Genomic DNA, 21612 nt, shown 5'->3' on the forward strand with positions numbered 1-21612 from the left:
CATATGTACTGGCATATTAGCATAACTAAAAAACGTTATTAAACAAATAACTCCATAAGCAGTTGTTAGAATACGTCACCTAATAACGGAAATAATAGGGGTAGCCATATTGTTGTAAGTAGTCGTAATACCCTCTTCTTCTCTACTATTTAGAATTATATATTGCATGCGATTATTCAAAATATATACATCTTGTAGGATGTTCTCAGTACCAGGTGTACAAGTATGAAATGCGGATTTGAGACAACAGAAGGTGTATCAATGCAGTGTGTAGTATAAAGATTTGACGTATATGCCATTTTGTTGTGCCATCAACAAGAGTCAATGCGCACAAGTGATAAATTGAAAAAGTGTTTGTATAGTATTGTATTGCTGTGTTCAATATAATGAAATTTGTGCCAAATAAAGAGCATTCACGGACAGTGTTGATTTTTTGTTTTCATTTAAAGAAAACTGCTGCTGAATCATACCGATTACTTCGAGAAGCTTACGGTGAACATGCTCCATCGCAAGATACGTGTGAACAATGGTTTCGGCGTTTCAAAAGTGGTGATTTTGATGTTGCAGACAAGGAACACGGAAAACCACCAAAAAGATACAAAGATGTAGAATTGCAAGCATTGTTGGACGAAGACGATTCACAAATATAAAAACAACTCGCAGAGCAATTGAGCGTTAGTTAACAAGTTGTTTCCAATCGCCTCCGAGAGATGGGAAAGATTCAAAAAGTCGGCAGATGGATATCACATGAGTTGAATGAGAGGCAGATGGAGAAACGCAAAAACACATGTGGAATTTTGCTCGAACGATACAAAAGAAAGTTGTTTTTGCATCGTATCGTTATTGGAGATAAAAAGTTGATATATTTTGAAAATCCCAAGCGCAAAAATCACGCGTAGACCCAAACGCACCATTCACTTCAACCGTAAGACCAAATCGTTCTGGCAGAAAGACAATGCTCTGTGTTTGGTGGGACTAGAAGGGTGTGGTTTATTATGAGCTGTTAAAGCCTGATGAAACGGTTAATACATAACGCTACCAACAACAATTGATCGATTTGAACCGTTCGCTACTCGAAAAACGACCAGAATATCGAAAAAGACAACACGATCATTTTTCTTCGACAATGCTCTATCACATACGGCAAAACCGGTTTGCGATACGTTGGAATCGCTCAGGTGGGAAGTGTTAGCCCATGGAGCTTACTTACCAGACTTGACTCCTTCCGATTACCACTTGTTTGTATCGATGGGTCACGTACTTGCTGAGCAGCGCTTTGGTTTGTATAAAGATGTGAAAAAATGGTTCGATGAATGGTTCACGGCAAAAGATTTTTAATGGCGTGGTATCTACAAATTACCCGAAAGATGGGAAAAATGTATAACTAGCAATGGAGCTTTGAATAAATTACTTTTTATCGTTCTTCCAAATTTTACGTGTTTTTTTCTTTTTTTGGAAAATGAATTTGCATTTCGTACTTGTACATCTGATATATATTTTGAGTGCCGTAGGATGTAGATAAGAACTTGCATAGTATATGCGAAGTATATCACTGTACGTACATCAAATATTCTAAAAGTATCAGTAATCTACTATTATGATAATTTTGAAATATTCTCAGAATATTCTTGTTAAGGAAAAGTAATTTTTTTATGTATTGTATGGTTTTAGGGGGGCATATAAAGAATAAGTTCTAGTAAGATTTTAATACTAAACAATATTAAAAAATATAATACGTTTTATTAATTCTCTATTACTTTTACCATATTATTATTCTGTATATTATTATTCTGTAATATTTTACCATATTATTCTTCTGTAAACTTTGTAGTTTTTAAAATTATTTCAATTGTTGTCCCTTTGTCTTGTAATTTGTTCAATATAGCTATAATCTTCTCATTACCTGTTTGATTTTTGTTCCTAATAATACGTTTAGCTTGTTTAATTATGTCTGGATCCATTATCGAGGTATTCCACTGTTGGTCACACTTTATGGATTCACTGTGAATGTCCTTTTCGTAATATAGATCGTTATCATAAGCATCCGAGTTATCGCATGGTTTAATAATGATTTTGCCGTCTTTTAGAAAATGAGGAAACAAAAGAATTCTCTTAGCGAGGTATCTATAAAGATTCCATCGCGAATTACTGCAAAAGCAATGCCTGAAAGATTTGCCAACTACTATTTCTTCAATGTAGGCAAGCAAACGTATTCGAGAAACAAGTCCAACTAATTCGGCTTTAGACAAAATCTCAGCGATGTCACTGACTGCCAAGCCATTGAGTAGATTAAACAGTACAATAACGATAAAAAAGACAAACAACATAAATACAATGTGGCTCCAAATTGGATGCGAGATGAACGGAATGTCGTTGGCGTCAAACTCGCCAGTGAGCATGATAACAGTTTTAAAGATTGAAAGAAAGAGATTGTGAAAGTTTGTGTCGTTACCGTCTTTGAAAAGTGTGTAGAAAGCTAGAGCAAATGCAAAGATAAGAAACAGGTAAGGGAGCAAAAAGCGTATAAAATTAAAAGAAACCATTCGGAACATTTCAATGCCGGTCGACAAACGTGGATGCTGGTTGATTAAAATTACTAATTCGCAGGCCGACAACAGAAATACCAGAGCATCGATTTGAAGTCCTGCGCCGCACAGTGCAGCAACAGTAAATATAATTAATATAATTTCTAACCAGTTTCTTATTAGATAACGCTTAATGCTAACGCAGGATATAAGTTGGAAAATCTCTCGGAGGATAAAAAGCAACAACATTATAGTGATTAAGCCAAGTATTAAGCCCCATAGAAAATTGTTCAGGACACTTCCCAAAGTACTTTTCGAAATTCTAACAGATTCGTTGGCAATTTGAGTTTCATTTTCTCTCCGAATATCATAAGTCATGTTGAAGATGTAAACGTTTAACAAAAGATAAAAAATTATGTAAAAGACGAAATTTGCGTATAAAATATGCCGTATTCTATACCATTTAAGATAGAGAAAAGAAGAAAGCAGCGGATGTTTCAGCAAGGGTTTGAGACCGCTGTTACCGGCAATGTACTTGAATACTTCCATTTCATGAGTTGTCCAATTAGTTTTATCTTGTTCCGTGGCAACATTGTGTGGCATTAAACAGCGATAATTAAATTCAATCGTACACTCGTTTGTTCGATCTTTTCGCGTTTGCAAACAATCATCAAAATAGCGCGATAACGTATGTGTCGATATATCTGCAATAGGCGGTATGTTGAATTTATTCATATGACCAATGTAGCTGCCTCGATCGAGAAGTAATATCATCGCCTCTTGACAGCCAGAACTGATCGCGTAATGTAGCGGAGTATTGCCTTTATCTGCAAAATAATTAAATTATAATAAGAAAAAGTTTGTAAAGCCTGTAAAAAGGAAAACATACAGAACAGCCGTAGTGAAAATTTTCTCATAATATTTTATAGAGAAAAAAAAGGTATTATGACTACTGTCGACAATATGGCTATCCCTATTATTTCCGTTATTAGGTGACGTATTCTAACAATTGCTTATGGCGTTATTTATTCAGTAGCCCGCTGTTTTTTAGTGATGCTAATATGCCAGTACATAATAACTGACAATTGTTATAAGGCATTTTTATTTTTGAGCACTTCTAAACTTTTTTAAGGTACACTTTTAACCTTTAATTACATACACTTCCTCATTATTGGCTTCGCAACCATGTCGAAAAAGCAAGCGCCATCGCGGTGAGCGCGGGCGCAAGTTCTTGGTTGGCCGTTTCATATCAGTGCATGTCAAAACGTCTTGGAGCGGTTTGTTTATTTCAGAAATAATTTAAAAAAATCCGACCAAGACAACAATTACAAGTTTTTTCGAAACTTTCGGCATCAGTTTTTTTTGTAATAAAGGTTTGGCTCTGGGAGCCAATTTAGTAAAAAGTTGTAATGTAAGTGAAGTTAGGGAAGAAATTCGTGGCGAATCTCGCCGAATTCTTGTCAATGTTTTAAAAATCTCCCCCGAAGATGTTATAAAAAACACCGCTGTTTATAAGGTAGTTAAAGTATTTTTTATCTTCCATTTATTTACTTTATAGTATACGTTATGTTTATATATATTATTACCACTGTCAGTTTTCATTAAATTTTTTTTGTTGCCTTTTGTGAAAAGTGTCTAAGTGAATTTTTTCGCGATATTTTTCAAGCTCGTAATTCAATATAATTTTGAAGATTATTTTTCCTAAAAATATAATCATGCAAGTATAAATAATTTTTTGCAGACATTTATTTTCTTAACTTTATATTAACGATATAAGTTGAAAATTCCTATGTTTAATTTTTTTCCTAAATAATAGTATCAAAATTTATTTACGAAAATTGCATGTTGAATGTTTCGTTGATGGTGGTTTATTTTCTTTATTTTTTTTTTCAAATGTAATAATTGATTTTATTTTCAAAGTAATTTCAAAAAGTATACTTTGTGCAAAAAATATATTTTTTGACATTTTTGCAATAATTTTTTTCACACTTTTTGCATGATATGTTTACCCACACAACACATGGACGTCCTTCGGACATCCGATTTATGTCCTGGATTGTCTTGTTTATGTCTTCGTATTTCGAACATTCGCTTTATGTCGAGAGACGTACTCTGGACGTCCTGTTATATATGATTGCGATCGGTGCAGACTCAATAATTAGAATAATACATTAATACATTAATGTATTAATCATAATTGCATTCGGGAACATAACCGGAAATTATGTCGATCTAATTTCTGCATGTATCTCCTGTATGTCCAGAGGACGTCCGCTGTATATCCAGAGGACATTCTCTATATCCCAATCAGCACACAATATTTTTAAAATGTTTTTAAAAATTTAGAAAACATTTAAAAATATTTATAAAAACGTTAAATATAATGAGATAAGTGTCCTATTTTTAATTAAAAAAGTGTTTATTTTAACGTTAAAATATTTTTTTAAATATTATAAAAACGTTTTTTAAACATTTAAAAAAAATGTTCATTAAACGTTAAAGAAATGTTTTTTTAACGCAGCATAAATTAACAAAACAATATCCTTAAAAAATCATTTTAAAAGTTTTTGCAATAAAAAAATTTTTGAAAACGTTAAAATTAATGAAATCATGCCTCTTTTTGTATTAAAAAAATTTTTGTTTTAATATTGAGATTTTTTCTAAAGAATTTTTTTTCGGAAATTTCCACGCGGTTACTTATCCAAGTCATAACCGCCGTAAACAATGCTTGATTTCTATAGCTGCTGCAAACTGATTTCTTGTGATGATCTTTGTGCTAATACATATACATCACTGATAGATCAGATCAATATATGTTATCGAAAAGACGAAATTTACATATAAAATTAAAACATATTATTTATATAAATATATATAATTAAGTTAATTTTTTACTGATTTTCATAAATGTTATTGAAAGAATTTTTAAACAAATTTTAAAACCAATAATAATTGAAAAATAAATAGCTTAGATGTTAAATAAATAATAAATAAACATAATTTTATAGAGATAAAAAGAAAGTAAAAAAATTAATATTAAATAAACATTAAATAAATATTAAATAAGCATTTAAAAAATACTTACTAAAATCATTTTCTCAATTAAATATTTCATAAAAAATAAATATTTAAAAAAAAAGTATTTAAGTTTATAAAAAAAAAAAAAAAAAAAAAAGATATTAAATTAATATTTAATAGATGTTAAATTAACATTTTTGAAATTGTTTCAAATGAAAGATTAATGTAAAATAAATATTAAATTAATGTTAAATAAATGTTAAATTAATGTTTTTGAAATTATTGTTTTAAATGAAAAATTATTGCAAAGTAATAAATAATAAATTAATGATAAATAAATGTTAAATTAATGTTTTCTTAAATCATTATTGCAAATAAATTATTAATGTAACATGAATATTAAATAAACATTAAATAAACGTAAAATAAACATTTTCCCAAATCATGATTTTAAATAAGTAATTAATGAAATATAAATGTTAAATAAACGTTAAATAATTATTAAATTAATATTTTCTCTAAATCATTATTTTAAATATTTAAATAATGTTAAATAAATATTTAATAAATGTGTAATAAATATGGTTGTTATAATAAACAATGAATAATTAATATTAAATAAATATTTAAAAAACATTTAAAAAATATTATGTGCTGATTGGGGTCCGTACAAAGTAAATTAAATTTGGAAATATATTTAAATATTTACATTTTAAATAAACTATATACATATTAAAGTTGTATAAATAAGATTATAGTTTTATTTAATAACACATTTTTATAATTATATTTACTTTATTTGTTATTAAAAATATAATTATTTTTTACAACATTGGAAGAATCTCATTCTTTGTATAAGTACTTTAAGTATTCAAGATGATTTTTATACAAAGTTTTGTTGTCTGCTAAGTTATTCTGTAAATAAATAAATTTTGTTTATTTACAGAACTGATTCTCCATAGCAAAAAATGTCACTGTGATATTGCATAGACGTTGTTGTGTGACAAGTAATTAGTCATAATGATATCTCAGTAACGTCATAGTGACATGCGAATGTCCGCACAATTTACATGTGACTTTGTGAACCTATTGTGATATTTTTTATTATATTTTTTGCTATAGGAAATCTATGCGTCGCAATGAAACTTCCCTGCCGAAAATGTGATTAAAACAGATTAAAACAGTATACTTTTTAATTGGTTTTAAGCTGTTTTAATCGATTCAATTCGCAAGCGGATTAAAAAGTAATCGGTTTTAATTCTATACGAATCGTAATTGATTTTAATATTGGTTTCGCGAATTATTTAAGTGTAATAAATAATATAAAAATTTTTTTAAATTTTAATTTATTTGCATTAAGACTCCTAAATACTCTCAGCGACCACGTTTAAAAATCCTAAAATTAGTATCAAGAAATGATATGCTAAAAACCTAACGCTAAAAATTCTTGCGTGGTATTTTTTAAATAAAAAGCTATTTTTATAAAATAACATTGTACATCATTTTAACTAATTTATAAAATTGTTCAAAAACTATTTTTGTCTTGACAATTGTTTATTAACTGCCAAAAAAGCATAGCTTTCGGACAATTTGACAAATTTTTTAACGTGATTTATAGTGTTGTCATCAAAATATCTCTTTATTTAAAAATGACATACAAGAATTGTTAGCGTCTCAGTGTGTCATATCGCATTAAAATTTGATTTAATTATAAATTATGAAATTCTGTAATTTTGAATTGAAATGGATTTAACAAGTGAGTTCTGACACCAACGCTAGGTGGCCACGCCGCAGGAGATTTTCTCGTGAGTTGAGTGCGGCCACAGGCATTATATCTAGGCGCCACTGCGGCCGAGTTCCCAGTTCATACTGGTTCATACTTCAGTGAGACTTTTAGGAGCTGCTTATTGTAACCTCGAGACGGATACTCGCTCTCACTTTTTTTAAACATAACGTGTGTGTGGAACGTTATTCCACATAAAATTTTATATTTATACATGTAAATAACAATTTGTATTGTTATTTAATCTTGTATATAAATTAAATATTTAATTTAAATTTAATCTTTTTTTACTCCTTTTTAACAAAAATGATACAAGAAATATTTTTTTTGTAAGCTAACATTTATTACGTTTACAATAATGTATTCTGTTTTAATAAATCTATCTGACTTCTGATCTTATTTTCAATAGGTCTTAATACAATATTTTTGGTGCAGAAATCCCGATCAATTTGGATTACTTTTTTTTAAATCGGTTTTAATCGCACATTTTCGGCAGGATTTACATCAATTATCTTTAATATTTAAAGTTTTTAAAAGTTTAAAAAAAATAAAGATTTTTTTGCATTATTTCTTAATTATGTCCAAATTGTGCACGTTTTATGTCTGGTGTGGACATTTTAAGTACGTCCTTTGTATGTGGAACATGAGACATCCCTAGTACATCCGGATGTACACAAGACGTACTCAAGACTCGTATCAGATGTCTAATTTGCATCCTTCTTACGTCCATGTGTTGTATGGGTATTTGTTGTGTGTTAGTTGAACCCTAACAGAACAGCGCATAATACAAATTGCACATGCAATGGTGGAAAAGATTTCTGTAGACATGCAGCTGCACTATGCATTTTCGTTAACATAGAAAATACTTGTTCTAAAACTAGAGAGCCAATGAAGTGGAATCGGCCTCCACAAGTGCAACTAGATAAATATCATAAAGGAGTTGCAATGAAAGAATTATTCCCACCGAAACAACATTTTCGTCTAGAAGAAGAAATATTTCAATTTGAGGACGTCGCAAGCACTGTTACAGAAGTTCATTTGCAGGAAGATAGTCCTGTATTGCGCTATATTTATTATTATTTTGGCCAACCAAGAACTTGTGCGCTACGCTACACGATAGCGCATCAAGCGATGGTTTTGAAGCCAATTCTTAAACTTGAGTGTATTATCACACGAAGGTATATAGACTCGCGTGTCTTTTTGTTATTTAACTTTTTATTTGGCCGTGTACATTTCGAGTTATAGAAAGTTAAAACAATAACATGGGATTTTGTTAATATGGTTTTTTAAGCGAAATTTTTATATTGAAATATTTCTTCGATAAATCGATTGCCATTCTAAAGAGCAGCGTTTAGGAACGTTAGAGACATCATTTTATGCTTGTCGTTTAATGTTAAACAGAGATAAAATAATATTTTTAATAAAATTTTTAATGGTACTTCTAAAGCTTCTCAACGCAAAAAAAATTCTAAACAATAAAAAATTTAAAAATATTTAATTTTGTAACAAGGTACTGTGTTTTTTTTAAACTAAACTAATTTTAAACTAAATTAACTTAAACTAATTTTAAACTAAATTAAATTAAACTAACTTTTTTAAAATTATTTTTATAAATAGCCATATTACAACCACTTTTTTTCTTCTACCGATTATGCAGTGAATTAGATTTTTATAAATCACGTCCTAAATAATAAATATTTCATTATTTTGAATGTAAAATTTGTCAAACAACACTCTGAAAAATGTAATCGTTCAAGTTTCAATAGAAAATATTAATTATAAACAAAGTTATTCAATAAAATGAAAATGGGTTTCATATTACCCTCTCTTTTATTAAAAAAATGTTTTTATATTTTTATGAAGATTTCTAAAAACAATTTGTAAATTTTGCTGGTTTTTCAAGTTTTCTTCAGAATAAAATAAATTCTCAGAATATATCAGAATTCATATAATATAAAGATTAATGAAAAAAATGTAATGTTTTTTTAATTTTTCATATTTTTCATTTTTTATAAGATTTCTTCAGAAATTATAGAATAATAAATTTTAAGAATCTATTCTACTCAAAAAGTAGTGTTTGTCGTTATCTATATAAAAGTATGTAGAGATCCTATAAAGAAAGAAAACTCGCCAATTAACCCTTGAACACATAAGTGGGTCTGGGAAACCTTCCGGAAAAAACTTTACTTTTGTGTCATTTCATTTTAGTTAAGTAATGAAGTTGGTCAATCATAGCAGTCAATAGAAGAGACTTGAAACTTTTTTTCCATTTAGCCCAAATCTTTTTTTTCATTCCGTCTTTACACAGTAAGCGATCGAAAATCTAGGGGAATTTTCAATATGTTTTTAAGGGTTAATCACGTGACTACTGGGGCTCTAATCGATTGGAGTATGGATCGTACGTCTGTGCTCCATGAACCAACAAATAATGGATTTAAAAATTCAAAAATAGATAGAAATGGTTGCAAATAATCAAGAATTTGATTTGGCATTAATCCAACCTGTAATAGGCATGCGGCTCCTGTAAGTGGAAACGTTATGCAGTAGAAAGAGAAAGAATATGAGAGGGCCATCTTTATACTTGTCTAATGTTGGGCGCGTAGTTGAATGTAGCTGACAATGAGTGGGGAGGTATCGTTTTGAGACTATTGAGGAGTTTCTCGTTCTGTCTTTTTTTATTAGTTCACGCATTCGTGGTTGGCTCTTTCACTCTATATGTATAACATATACAATCTGTTTGCTAACTACATGAGTCCATTTCTATCCATTTAAAGTTTAAGAATTCTTTGAATCCATTTTAATCTATCAAGTGAGATTGAAATTACGGGATTTTAATTTTGTCAATCAAAAGAAATTATACGGGCCATGTAATCCATTTTAATTTATGACGTAGAATTGAAATGACTTAATTACTATTAAGCATGCCAACATGGGCTCAATCACATGAAACATTCAATACTTTTTACGTGATAAATTATTGCTCTAATCGCGATTTTATTGCTCCAACCATTTAGCAGCAAATCACTTTTAAGAAAGTTAAAATTTATTTTTTCATTTCATTGAAAAAAAATTAAAAAAATAAAATGCTTACGCTATAATTTAGTGCTAATTATGTGATTTCAAAATATACACATGAAATTTTTGAATTTGAAATAAACACATGAAATTTTTGGCTTATTCCCTTTGACCATTCCCGATGTAAACACGCACAAGAATAAAGTGCTACTTAAAATACAGATAGCGAATTGATTATAGGATCAAAATATACCTTTGTTTATTTACTTTCGAATTATGCACAATGATATTTTTGTGCTCAACCTCTTTAATCAAAAAGCCGCCCCCGATATGAATACTTTACTTTATCGTTTGCTTCTTGAGTAATACAGTAAAGAATAAGTTTACGCTTATATAGAGTTTTGGGGTTTACAGTTTTTGCATGATTCAGAGAAATTGTGAAATGTAGTGATTTACATTGATTTATATAAAAACTGTAAATACCAAAACTCTATATAGGCGTAAACTTATTCTTTACTGTATCACTCAAGAAGCAAACGATAAAGTCGTAACAATGCCTAGTTTAAACAAAATTCAATGTGCGCAAATTATTGATCTTTTGGAAGGATTGTATCAAAGTTATGTTGCAAGGAAAATAGGTGTTCATCTATCCTCTTTCGAGTTTGGGCTTGTTATCAAGAAACAGGCGAATTTCGTCGAAGAAAAGGACAAGGTCGAAGATGAATAACGTCAGCTAGAGAAGATCGCCTCATCATCAATGAGACAAATCGAAATCCGGTTAATGCTGGCGGTAACTGATGAATTATAGAGGAAACGCGGTTTTTCTTCGTTATTTGAGCTCGTATCGCTCATCGGATGGCATACCGGAAAAGTGATCAATATTTGTGTAAAATCAAAATATTGTAAATCTTGCGAATACTGGAAAAAAAGCCGATGCAGAAGAGTATGCAGAGTGACTCGAAGCTCATGTTAATGAATGTCAAGCAAATCACCACGGTTCTGCTGGAAAAATGGAAATAGACTCGGTGATTGAAATGTTTTAGCGTTCATTGACATTACATCAAGTAATTTATTCTAATTATGTTGGAGATGGTGATTGTAAAACCTTTAAAGGAATTTTAGATACCCAGCCTTATAAAAATGTTATTGTAGCTAAGAAAGAATGCGTTGATTAGACGGGATCCGATAACGCACGGTACGATAACCCAACAACAATCATCTTGACTTATCTCCAACTCGATCTTAACTCAATAATCCAACCAACGGAAAAACTCTAAGCATCGGCCACTGTGAGTGGTGGTGTGCTATCAGTCCCGTGGGCTATCGGGATCCGCCTGCGTTGATCATGTACAAAAGCGTATGGGTATTCACCTTTGAAACCTAAAAAAATTTGTGAAAGGCCTCGGAGGTAAGGGAATGCTTACCGGCAAGCTCATTGATGAGTTTACAATTTATTATGGACTTGCCATTCGAAGAAACAAGGATTCCACTGAAAAGATGAGGAACGAGATATGGGCAACGTTGTATCACAAGCTTTCAACAGATAAAGAACGGCAGCGTACGCAATGTCTGGCCGGTAAAGATTTTTGGTGTTCGTGGCAAAGGGCAAAAGCTACCAATTGTTTAGCTGATTATAAACACAAGTCGGCACTGGCAGAAATAGTTTTCAATGCTATTAAGCCGAATTATAATGAGTTAAGCAGCAATGACTTTCTCAACCGATGCATTGGCGGTTATACCCAAAATAGCAATACGAGTTTTAATGCTACGATCTCGTCTGTAGTTCCAAAAACTGTTTTAAGCAGCAAGGTCGTCCTTGATTTAGCTACAAATATTTCTGTTCATATTTATAATGATGAGTTGTTAAGTATTATAAAAATTATAGAGGCATTACAATCGGCCAGAACTGTTATAATTTCTGTATGAAAGCCAACGAGCGCCGCATCAAATTTTCGGCAATTAACTTGCTACTGATGCTGCATAAAAGATTCGACTTGCAAGTATGTCGACTAGAAAGGAAGAAGAGGAGAAGAATTTTAACATAGAAGGCCAAATGTGCTCGCATCGCAAACTAAAGGTAAATTGAAAATTTCTTTCTTTGAACTCTAATCAAAAAAATTTTAAATGCGTTTTTCTCAAAACTGTATTTTTAAAATCGGACAGATTCATAACTTTAACAGATCTTCATGAAATCACTTGAAATTTTAATTGTAGCTTCAGGTTAACATTTCTCAGAAAAGTACGTACGGATTTTTAATTTTGTTGCAAACTTTTAATTTTATAAATAACTTTTTACGCAATTTTTTCCCTAAAAATGAAACTCTTTCTTTAAACTCGCATCATTTTTAGAAAAAATAGAATTTAAAAATTTTTGTACGTCTCTAGCTAATCATATCAAGACTTTAAAATTTTTTAGTGTTTTGTTCCAGGTCAAAAATTGTAGGAGGAATCGGTCCGCCCGTGCGACGCTTTTCAAAAATGATGACATCTGCGGTTACGGAGCTCTAGCGCATTTTTTACTTTAAAATTAAAAAAAAATTATACCTTTAAGTATAACTAGTAAAGCCCTTAATTTTAATGTGCTTGTTTTTTTATATGTTCTTTAAAAAAATTATCACATTTCAGCTTTTTTTTTTGTGCTCTAGAGTGGCGTTACCTCTTAACACGTTGTAGTACATATCAAAATAAGAGACACAATAAATAAAAAAATACGTATCTCTTATTTTTATCTGTACTACAACATATTAAAAGCTCGTTTAAATCTGAGGTGGACACTTCCATGACATTCCTTGTGAGTTTATTTCTCTCAGACCCGTTTTGTGCCTTGGAATCCTGACGAGCTACGTCCGTGCATGGGAAAAACGGGTCATCACAAGATACATTTATTTATTATTGAAATCACAAATGGAAAGTCGCAAACGCATGTATAGTCTATATAGGATGTCAGAAAATGACAATATATATACATACGAACAGTGACCTATCCCTAAACCTTTTTGAAGGTCACTTAAGGTCATGACCTTGTTAACACATGTTAAAGTCAAAATAATTAAAGGTGGCTTCTTCTAGCGCGAAGAACCATTGCATATGAATGAGTTAGATGCTCGTTGAAGTAAGATAGTAATATTTCTGTAGGAGTCCTTATGTTTGTGGATCGTAGATCCTGGAATCCTACTTTTTTTTTTTTTAATGTAACCGATTTGATTGTATCTCTTGCAATCCGATTAAAACTCGTTCTCCTCTCTCACGGGTAGTTCTATGTTAATTACTTTCTTATTTAAATTTATATATTTGATTTATTTATTTTTTAAAGAAAAAAAAAGAGAAAGAAACGGCGGCTTTATTTTAAAACACCGATAATTAAAATCGCGTTTTAATTGTATTGAAAAGTTAACAAGGCCCACGATAACGCAAAAACATATCTTACGCCGACGTGAAGCGTTGATGCCGGAACAGGCGAGCGCGCAGACAGGCCTACAATTTACATTAAAGGCCTACAATTACTTCAAAAATTAACTTCTCCTCTTCTTCTCTCCCCTTATTACTCTCCTGTATCAAACATAGAACTGAGTCTTCAACAATTCCCAACTTTTCGTGAAGAAGCAGAGAATTTCATCAATAATCTCCATGTAGAAATAATTGAAGAAATAGCAGAAATTGAGTCCTTTCAACCAGAAAAATAAATACTTCTGTCTCACGCACGCACGCACGCACGCACGCACATACGAGGTGTGATCAGAAAGTAAGGTGACTTTTCATTTTTATAAAAAAAATATTCATTTATTCATCCAAAATTATGTTATCCCCTTCAAAATAATCCCCCTCTGATACAATGCATTTGTGCCAGCGCTTTTTCCAGTCGTCAAAACATTTCTGAAATGCACTTTTGGGTATTGCCTTGAGCTCCTCCAGCGATGCAGCCTTAATCTCCTCAATCGTCGCAAATCTTCGTCCTTTCATAGGCCTTTTTAATTTTGGGAAGAGGAAAAAGTCGCAGGGAGCCAAGTCTGGTGAATACGGTGGCTGAGGCATAATGATAGTATTGTTTTTGGCCAAAAAAGTACTCACTAGTAACGACGTGTGCGCAGATGCATTATCATGGTGCAGAATCCATGAATTTTCTTTCCACACTTTCGGACGTTTTTTTCTTATTGATTCACGCAAACGCCGCATAACCACAAGGTAATACTCCTTGTTTACCGTACGACCTTGTGGTAGGAATTCTTGATGCACAACGCCATGGTAATCAAAGAAAACTGTGAGCAAAACCTTCACATTCGAACGAACTTGGCGTGCCTTTTTCGGTCTTGGCTCTCCTGGGCTCTTCCACTGGGATGATTGGGCTTTGGTTTCGACGTCATAACCATATACCCATGTTTCGTCACCAGTTATAACCCTTTTGAGCAGATCAGAATCATCATTGACGTCGTTCAACATGCCTTGGGCGATGTTCATGCGACGCTGCTTCTGATCAAAATTAAGCAGTTTTGGAACGAATTTCGCTGACACACGTATCATACCCAAAACATCCGTTAAAATTGATTGGCCAAACGATATGTTAAGATCATTAGCTATTTCTCTAATCGTGATTCGACGATTTTTCAACACAATTTCTTTCACTTCCTCAACATTTTCGTCGGTTTTTGACGTGCTGGGACGTCCAGAGCAAGGTTCATCGTTAACATTTTCTCGGCCCTCTTGGAATAACTTATACCATTTATAAACATTTTTTTGCTCAAAGTTGACTCACCGTACGCCACTGTCAACATTTCAAGAGTTTTTGAACACTTAATACCATTTTTTACACAAAAATTAACATACAATATACAAACTCTCTGCTCTATTATTTTCAACAGCAAAAAATCGCTGAGCACGCAAACACGAGTCTAACCTTTATGCCTCTTACATAAAAACAACACATGCTATATAGTCAAAACTGTGAACATATGATCGTGACGAGTGTACCACAAAGTGTAACACAAAAAAAAAAATTTTGAAATTAGAGTGTACAGAGCGCGCAAAATTCAAAAAGTCACCTTACTTTTTGATCACACCTCGTATACACATATTTATATAGAACTTACTTAAGTTAATTTTAATGTAGCCGATTAGAATTTAAATTTTTATAATTAAATTTTTTTTTAATTAAATTTTCCTTAATCCACCGTAAAGATTTTATTAATCACTCATGTTTATTAGAATAAAAAGGTTTCTCTTAGAATTCAACACGAGTTATACGAGATATCATGGCATTTCATTATTTTACACGTATCCCACGACTCTCGTTTTTTTTCTATGTATATACGAGAGTTATTCGGAAAGTAAGGTCCGATTTCTACATAGTTTTCATATTTGTTTTGGACCTCTCTTTTCGAATAAGCCTCGTATTAAACCACGAATACCTGTCTATAATAGTTTATATTTGTCCAAATATATGAATATTATAGTTTATATTTGTTCTTATATAAATATTTTAGATGTTATATTGATCGGAATATTAATTTGAAATCTAAAAAATATTCAGATTTTTTAAAATTATTTTCTAATATTTGTAAAAGAATGTTCCATTTTGTATAAAAAATGTAAAAATTATTTTAAGAAAGTTATAAAATTACATATTAGTTTTGAAAAATTATATAAAGAATTCTGAGAAAATTTTCACCAGGGTGCATATTATTTTTCTTTCGATACCTATTTGTTATTTAAAAAATTTGATTTATTTTGTTTATGATGTTTGTGTACTTACTATCATTACAACGAACGTTCACATTTTCTTGTTCCAGAATCAACTTGAGACACTCTAGTTGATCGTGAGTGTTATCAACTCTTTGTTTTTTTGGCATTCCTAGCATTTGACAGGCATTCAGAATCAAATCATTGGCCATATTTGGTTCTATTTTCAATAGTTCCTGAAGAATAACACGATCACTCTGTTGAACGGCTGCTTGCATAGCTTTCTTTACGCTGAACTGCCTCCCTTTAAGTTTTTCCAGAATTCCAATCGCGGCTTTGTGAAAACCTCGTAGTGCAGTCATCTCGAGCAGCTCTTCGGCTATACTATGAAGATCTTCTATCTTGACATTCTTCATACTTTCCAGGAAGTTTATTTCATCATTGGCAATCAGGTAGTACTTGAGGTCATCCACATTTACCTCGCGATTTTCATATTTGGGCGGCAACACTATACTCGGTATTTTGTGCTGAATCACTTCTCGTATCGTCCAGTTATCACAATCTCTATAAGTATCAATGTCTGGACGCTGCCGGCTTTTTTCCATTATCAATTTCAGTATGTCCAGGTGGTCCTTTTTTGCCGCCAAATGAAGTGCCGTTAAGCCCTTACTATTTGGAATATTAACGCTGGCTCCATTCTTTAGTAATAGATCAGTGCACGTTAGATCGTTCATTCTCACCGCAATATGTAAGGCAGTCTGCTCTCCTGCCTGGAGATTTGGATTTATTGTCGGTTCTGTCAGTAAAGCTGCTAAGGTGTCCACGTGTCCACCCTCCGTGGCAAAATGGATAGGAGCACGATTATGTAACTCGTTTACTCTGTTAGGATTTGCACCTTGACGTAATAAAAACTCTACGAATTGTTTTAGGCCATTTCTGCTAGCTGTATCAAGACATGTTTCTTCCGTGTTCGGATATACGTAATTGATATCCAGAATTGGCGGCTGTTTTTTTAAATGATGTTCTATGGTGTTTTTGAAACAATAGAAATCCTTAGACCGTAAGGCATCCAACAATAGTTTGTAAATAACTTGCGCATTATTTAGAGTTGGCTTATAAACATTCAGTAGACGCTCTTGTAGCGCCCTGGATGAATCCTCTTCGAGATCCATTTTATTATCTGAAAATAAAATCTTAAATGTAGAATTTTTACTCGTTTAAATTAAAAAAAAAAATTATTATAAATAAGTATGGTATAAACGGTATTTTAATATGACCGGGTACAGTGTATCAGTAAGAGAATAATTAAACTAAGAGAATAATCATTTACAGTTATAACTGTTATAATTTTTGGAATAGGAAGAATTGTAAGGAGGACTGTATGCATCAAAATTATGAAATTGGTAAACAATTTAATAATTTTCATGATATTATATTTCTGGTTCTATTATGTATCTACACTTAAAAATTATGTTTTAAAATCTGGAATATATGCGGCGCGTAATTTGAAGGAATTTGTAAATGTTCGTAAATTTATTTATGAAATTAGAATTGAGACTAATAAGTTTTGTTTACTAAGATCTGCCTTTGACCGGTATGTTTATTTTTATAATTAAATTTGTAAAACTTTTAAATTTGTTTTTCTTTTTTTTTTAAAGAAGCTAATTCAACGTTTACGATTTGATTAAATAAAATGAGAATTATTTTTCTAAATCTGATGAAAATTTTTCTCCTAATTCTTTATATAATTTTTCAAAATTTTTGTATAAATTTCAATTTTCTCATATTTTTTGTACGAATTGAAACACTTTTTAAAAATATTAAGAAAATGATTTTAAAACATATAACAATTTTTAAAATTTTTGAGATTTACACAGAATAATTTTTGTTTATACACGAGGATTTACTTGTCAAAAATCAGAAGAAAATAGAATAGATAAGAGTAATTTATGCATAAATCTCCTCTATAATATTTTTTGCAATTACAAACGTCTATACAGTATTAAAACTTCTAGTAACATTCCAGAAACATTGTAATACTGCAAATTGTAGAAGAATATTGCACAAACGTTTCAGAGACATACAGTATTAATATTTCGCCAAAATGTTCCAACAATATGATAGAAATATTATAAAGAAATGTCCTAAATTTAATTTGTAAAGTGTATTAAATTTTTTTGTCTGATCTAAATCAAAAACTTGCTGTAAGTAGATATAGTAGGCCGGTTCTAACTCAATTTGTGATGGGGAAAGAGAGGGGAGGGGAGGAGAGGTTCCCCCCTCTTTAATTAATTAAATTAATATCAAGCAATTAATTAAAATAAATTTTATATCAATTAATTAAAATAATTTTTAGATCAGATTATTAATTAAAATAATTTTTATATTAACCTATTAACCTAATTTTTATATTATACTATTAATCAAAATAATTTTTATATTAATTTTATATCAATTTATTAAAAATTAAAAATAGGAAAATAAAATAACAAATTTTGGAGAAATTGCCCCACCACCGTTATCATAAGTCCCCCAAATAATTCTTTCTTTGTCTTCCTCCCTTTTGTGCGCTTTCGCTTGCACACGTTATGGCTATTGTACATGGTTTTCTCTTTCACTCACACACGTTATATTCTTGCTTGAATATGGTGTAACTAATGTTTCATCTTTTAAGGGGACAATGGCTAAATAGGAAAAGATAATATTGAAGACATTGTTTTAAAGTTTCATTTTCCTTATTTATTTGTCATGTAATGCACCATGTACAATAGTATCTAAAGCGTAAGCTAACATTTCACAATCTAAAAACGAGGTTTTATCATATTCTTTTCGCAAGAGTTTTACAGCATCTCATTTATTATTAACATAATTTTGACGTAAAAGGGATACAAAATGTTTATATTTTTTGTTCACTGTGTATGTATATTGATATAAAGAAAAATATATATGTTTAACACAATGTTCAAACGAGTTCAAACAGAAAAAGTACAGATTTTGGTTTCAAATACATGTAAGTATTACGTAATGTTAATTTAACAATATTTTCATTACATAGTTTCATGAGTTGTACAATGAGATCTTGAATTGGTAATGCTGAGGAAGGTGAAGTCGACTGCACTAGTCGCTCAATGTTCATACGTTTCTGAAACAGTGTTGTCCACGTTGCATGAGATAGGATTATTTGATTGCCTCGGTTGTCACCAATAAGTATCTCCATAAATGATGTAGTTCCCATGCTGATTCCGATGTCGAGATATTTATATGTAGTGGATGTCAATGCCAATCTTTTCCCCAAAATGGGGAAAGGACGAGGTGTATACCGTGGCAATATTCTGTAAATAAAATTATGGATAAATTAGTTGCAAAAACGGAAACAAAATATATAAAAATATATAAAAATTATAGATACTTACAGTTTTTTGCACGTTTTGTCCTGTTGAAGCGGACATAGTACTCTATCTTTTCTTCGTATATATTTTTTTCTGAGAGTTTTCGACTGTCTACTGATCGACTGATGCGGTAGCGTTTTCTGGTTTCCTTTTTATTATGTAATCTTTTCCTCTATTTTGTAATCCCCTCCACATATCCAACAAAAATTTTTTATAACAAAATTCTTCTATTACAGATAGTAATTACACAATACGCTTACAAAATGTTGTAAAATACAGACTTTACGAGAGTCTAAGAACTACTGTAGTTTCAGTGTTCCTAATTTATAGAGCTAGCAATATCACATTGTACATTCTGGAAAATTCTCAAAGTGATATCGTTCAAACCTAGAAATTTCTCATAGATATTACTTATTGAAAAGAAAATTTCCAAAAGAAGTTCTATTCAACTTAATCATAGAAAGAAAATCTATTGTTTTATTTTGACATAGAATATCAGCTTTATTCAAGTTTGACAGAGATTTATCTTTATTGGTTGCTTTTTAGTATAGACTCTACAAAAACATGTAATGACATATGACTATCTGTTTTAAAAGAAAATTTTGATAAAAAATGTAAAAGGCAATTCTTTCCATCAAGACAATGTACTATATCAATGCTTTTCAAAATATCATTGTATTGTTTTATCTTGACATAGGATATCAGTTTTTTTTTTAAATTGATATGATTTATCTTTATGGGTTGCTTTTCAGTGTAGACCTTACAAAACATCTAATGACATGTGACTACTTGTTTTAAAAGAAAATCTCCAAAAGAGAATATCTATTCACTTTAGTCATAGAAAGAAAATGCTTTTTAAAATTGTATTGTTTTATCTTGACATAGGAAATCTGCTCTATTCAAGATTGACATGATTTATCTTTATGAATTGCTTTTCAAGGTAGACTCTACAAAACATGTAATGGCATGTGACTATCTTTTAAAATTAATAAAAGTTGAAAAAGATTTGTTCCATGACGAATGTCATCTTTTTCAAAAACATTGAATTTATCTTGACAACGTCAAGATGAGACATACATTTTTTCACAAATGTATACCTCAATTGTCCTGGCTCAATATAAAAACGAGAAGTCTGACCTACCCTCGGTCAGTTTTAGAGTCCTCGGTTCACTGAAAAGTTCTGTAAGAAGTTTCGTGAAAAGTTCAGTAAGAAGTTTCGTGAGAAGTTCTGTAAGAAGATTTTGAATATCAATATATACATTTTTTCCTCACGAAGATGGAAGAAGAAAATATAGTGCCGCAAGATGAAATGGAAATAGAAAATAAATTTGAATGAATTTAGATTCAGACGATTCAGACAAAGAAGATTTCGACCACGTTCTTTCTGACGATTCATGTTATGAAAGTGACTCTAATGATAGAACATTGAATAAAAAGAAACATGATTTTAAGCAAGCGGAAATGAATACTTTCAATGAATTAAAAAAAATGTGTGTGATATATTTATATTACGTGGAAACGGACTATGTAATTCATAAGTACTGCTCCAAATGTGTAATAAGAATGCGTGCAGAATTTGAAGGTCTTTGTGTTGTACGAGAACACATGATCCGTGAATACATATCGATCCGCAGGAAATTTTGTGAAGAATGTAGGGATCTATTGTTCGAAATAATGCCGCGTAATTTGTGCCATATTTGCACAAATTGAAAGACTATTGCAAAAGACATTTTCAAAATTATATATTCATCAGTACTTTTTTTGTGACTTATAATATGGAGCAAATAGAACGTGATTTAGTGGAGCAATCCGCTCGATTAAATACGAGTGAAGAGTTTATTGCATGGGAGCAGCAATGTGATGAACTTATTGAATTGCTGGAAGAGCGTAGTCGAGTTAAACGCCTGCGATTAACGATTGGTGAGAGATAATCCGCGATTGCCGCACGACTTGAAGGACTAAAAGACTCATTGTACGGACGATTTATGCATGTGGGCGCAGGATACAGTGTGGGACTCCAATGGCGTGATAGATATGGCTTTTGAAAGTCGTATACTGACCGGTGCGGTGATTAATAAGGACCATATTGAGCTGCGTCAGTTTCTCGAAGATGTGCGGGAAACTGTGGTCGAGCGAGTGCAAGAGACTATTAAAAAACATGGCAGTGTAAGGGTGAACACCGTGTTTTTGTCACGGGTGATATACGCGC

General features: G+C 31.2%; 1 protein-coding gene across 5 annotated transcripts in view; it reads right to left on the reverse strand.

The window, feature by feature from the left end:
* Nucleotides 1-1437: 1437 nt before the first annotated feature.
* LOC113003293 (transient receptor potential cation channel protein painless-like) overlaps nt 1438-21612 on the reverse strand; it is a 35272-nt gene continuing 15097 nt past the window's right edge. For 3 of the 5 annotated variants that reach the window (XM_039458503.1, XM_039458502.1, XM_039458505.1), the window contains 2 exons: nt 16088-17194; nt 1438-3352 (listed from right to left, as the gene is read on the reverse strand). In XM_039458503.1, coding sequence (XP_039314437.1) covers nt 1809-3352; nt 16088-17194 — 2651 coding nt within the window. In that variant the 3' untranslated portion in view covers nt 1438-1808. Of the gene's footprint in view, nt 3353-16087; nt 17195-19065; nt 19347-19427; nt 20125-21612 lie in introns of those variants that run through there. The other 2 variants (XM_039458504.1, XM_039458501.1) reach the window with 2 other exon arrangements.

The sequence above is a fragment of the Solenopsis invicta genome, chromosome 16 (assembly GCF_016802725.1).
Source record: "Solenopsis invicta isolate M01_SB chromosome 16, UNIL_Sinv_3.0, whole genome shotgun sequence".
Taxonomy (NCBI): Eukaryota; Metazoa; Arthropoda; class Insecta; order Hymenoptera; family Formicidae; genus Solenopsis; species Solenopsis invicta.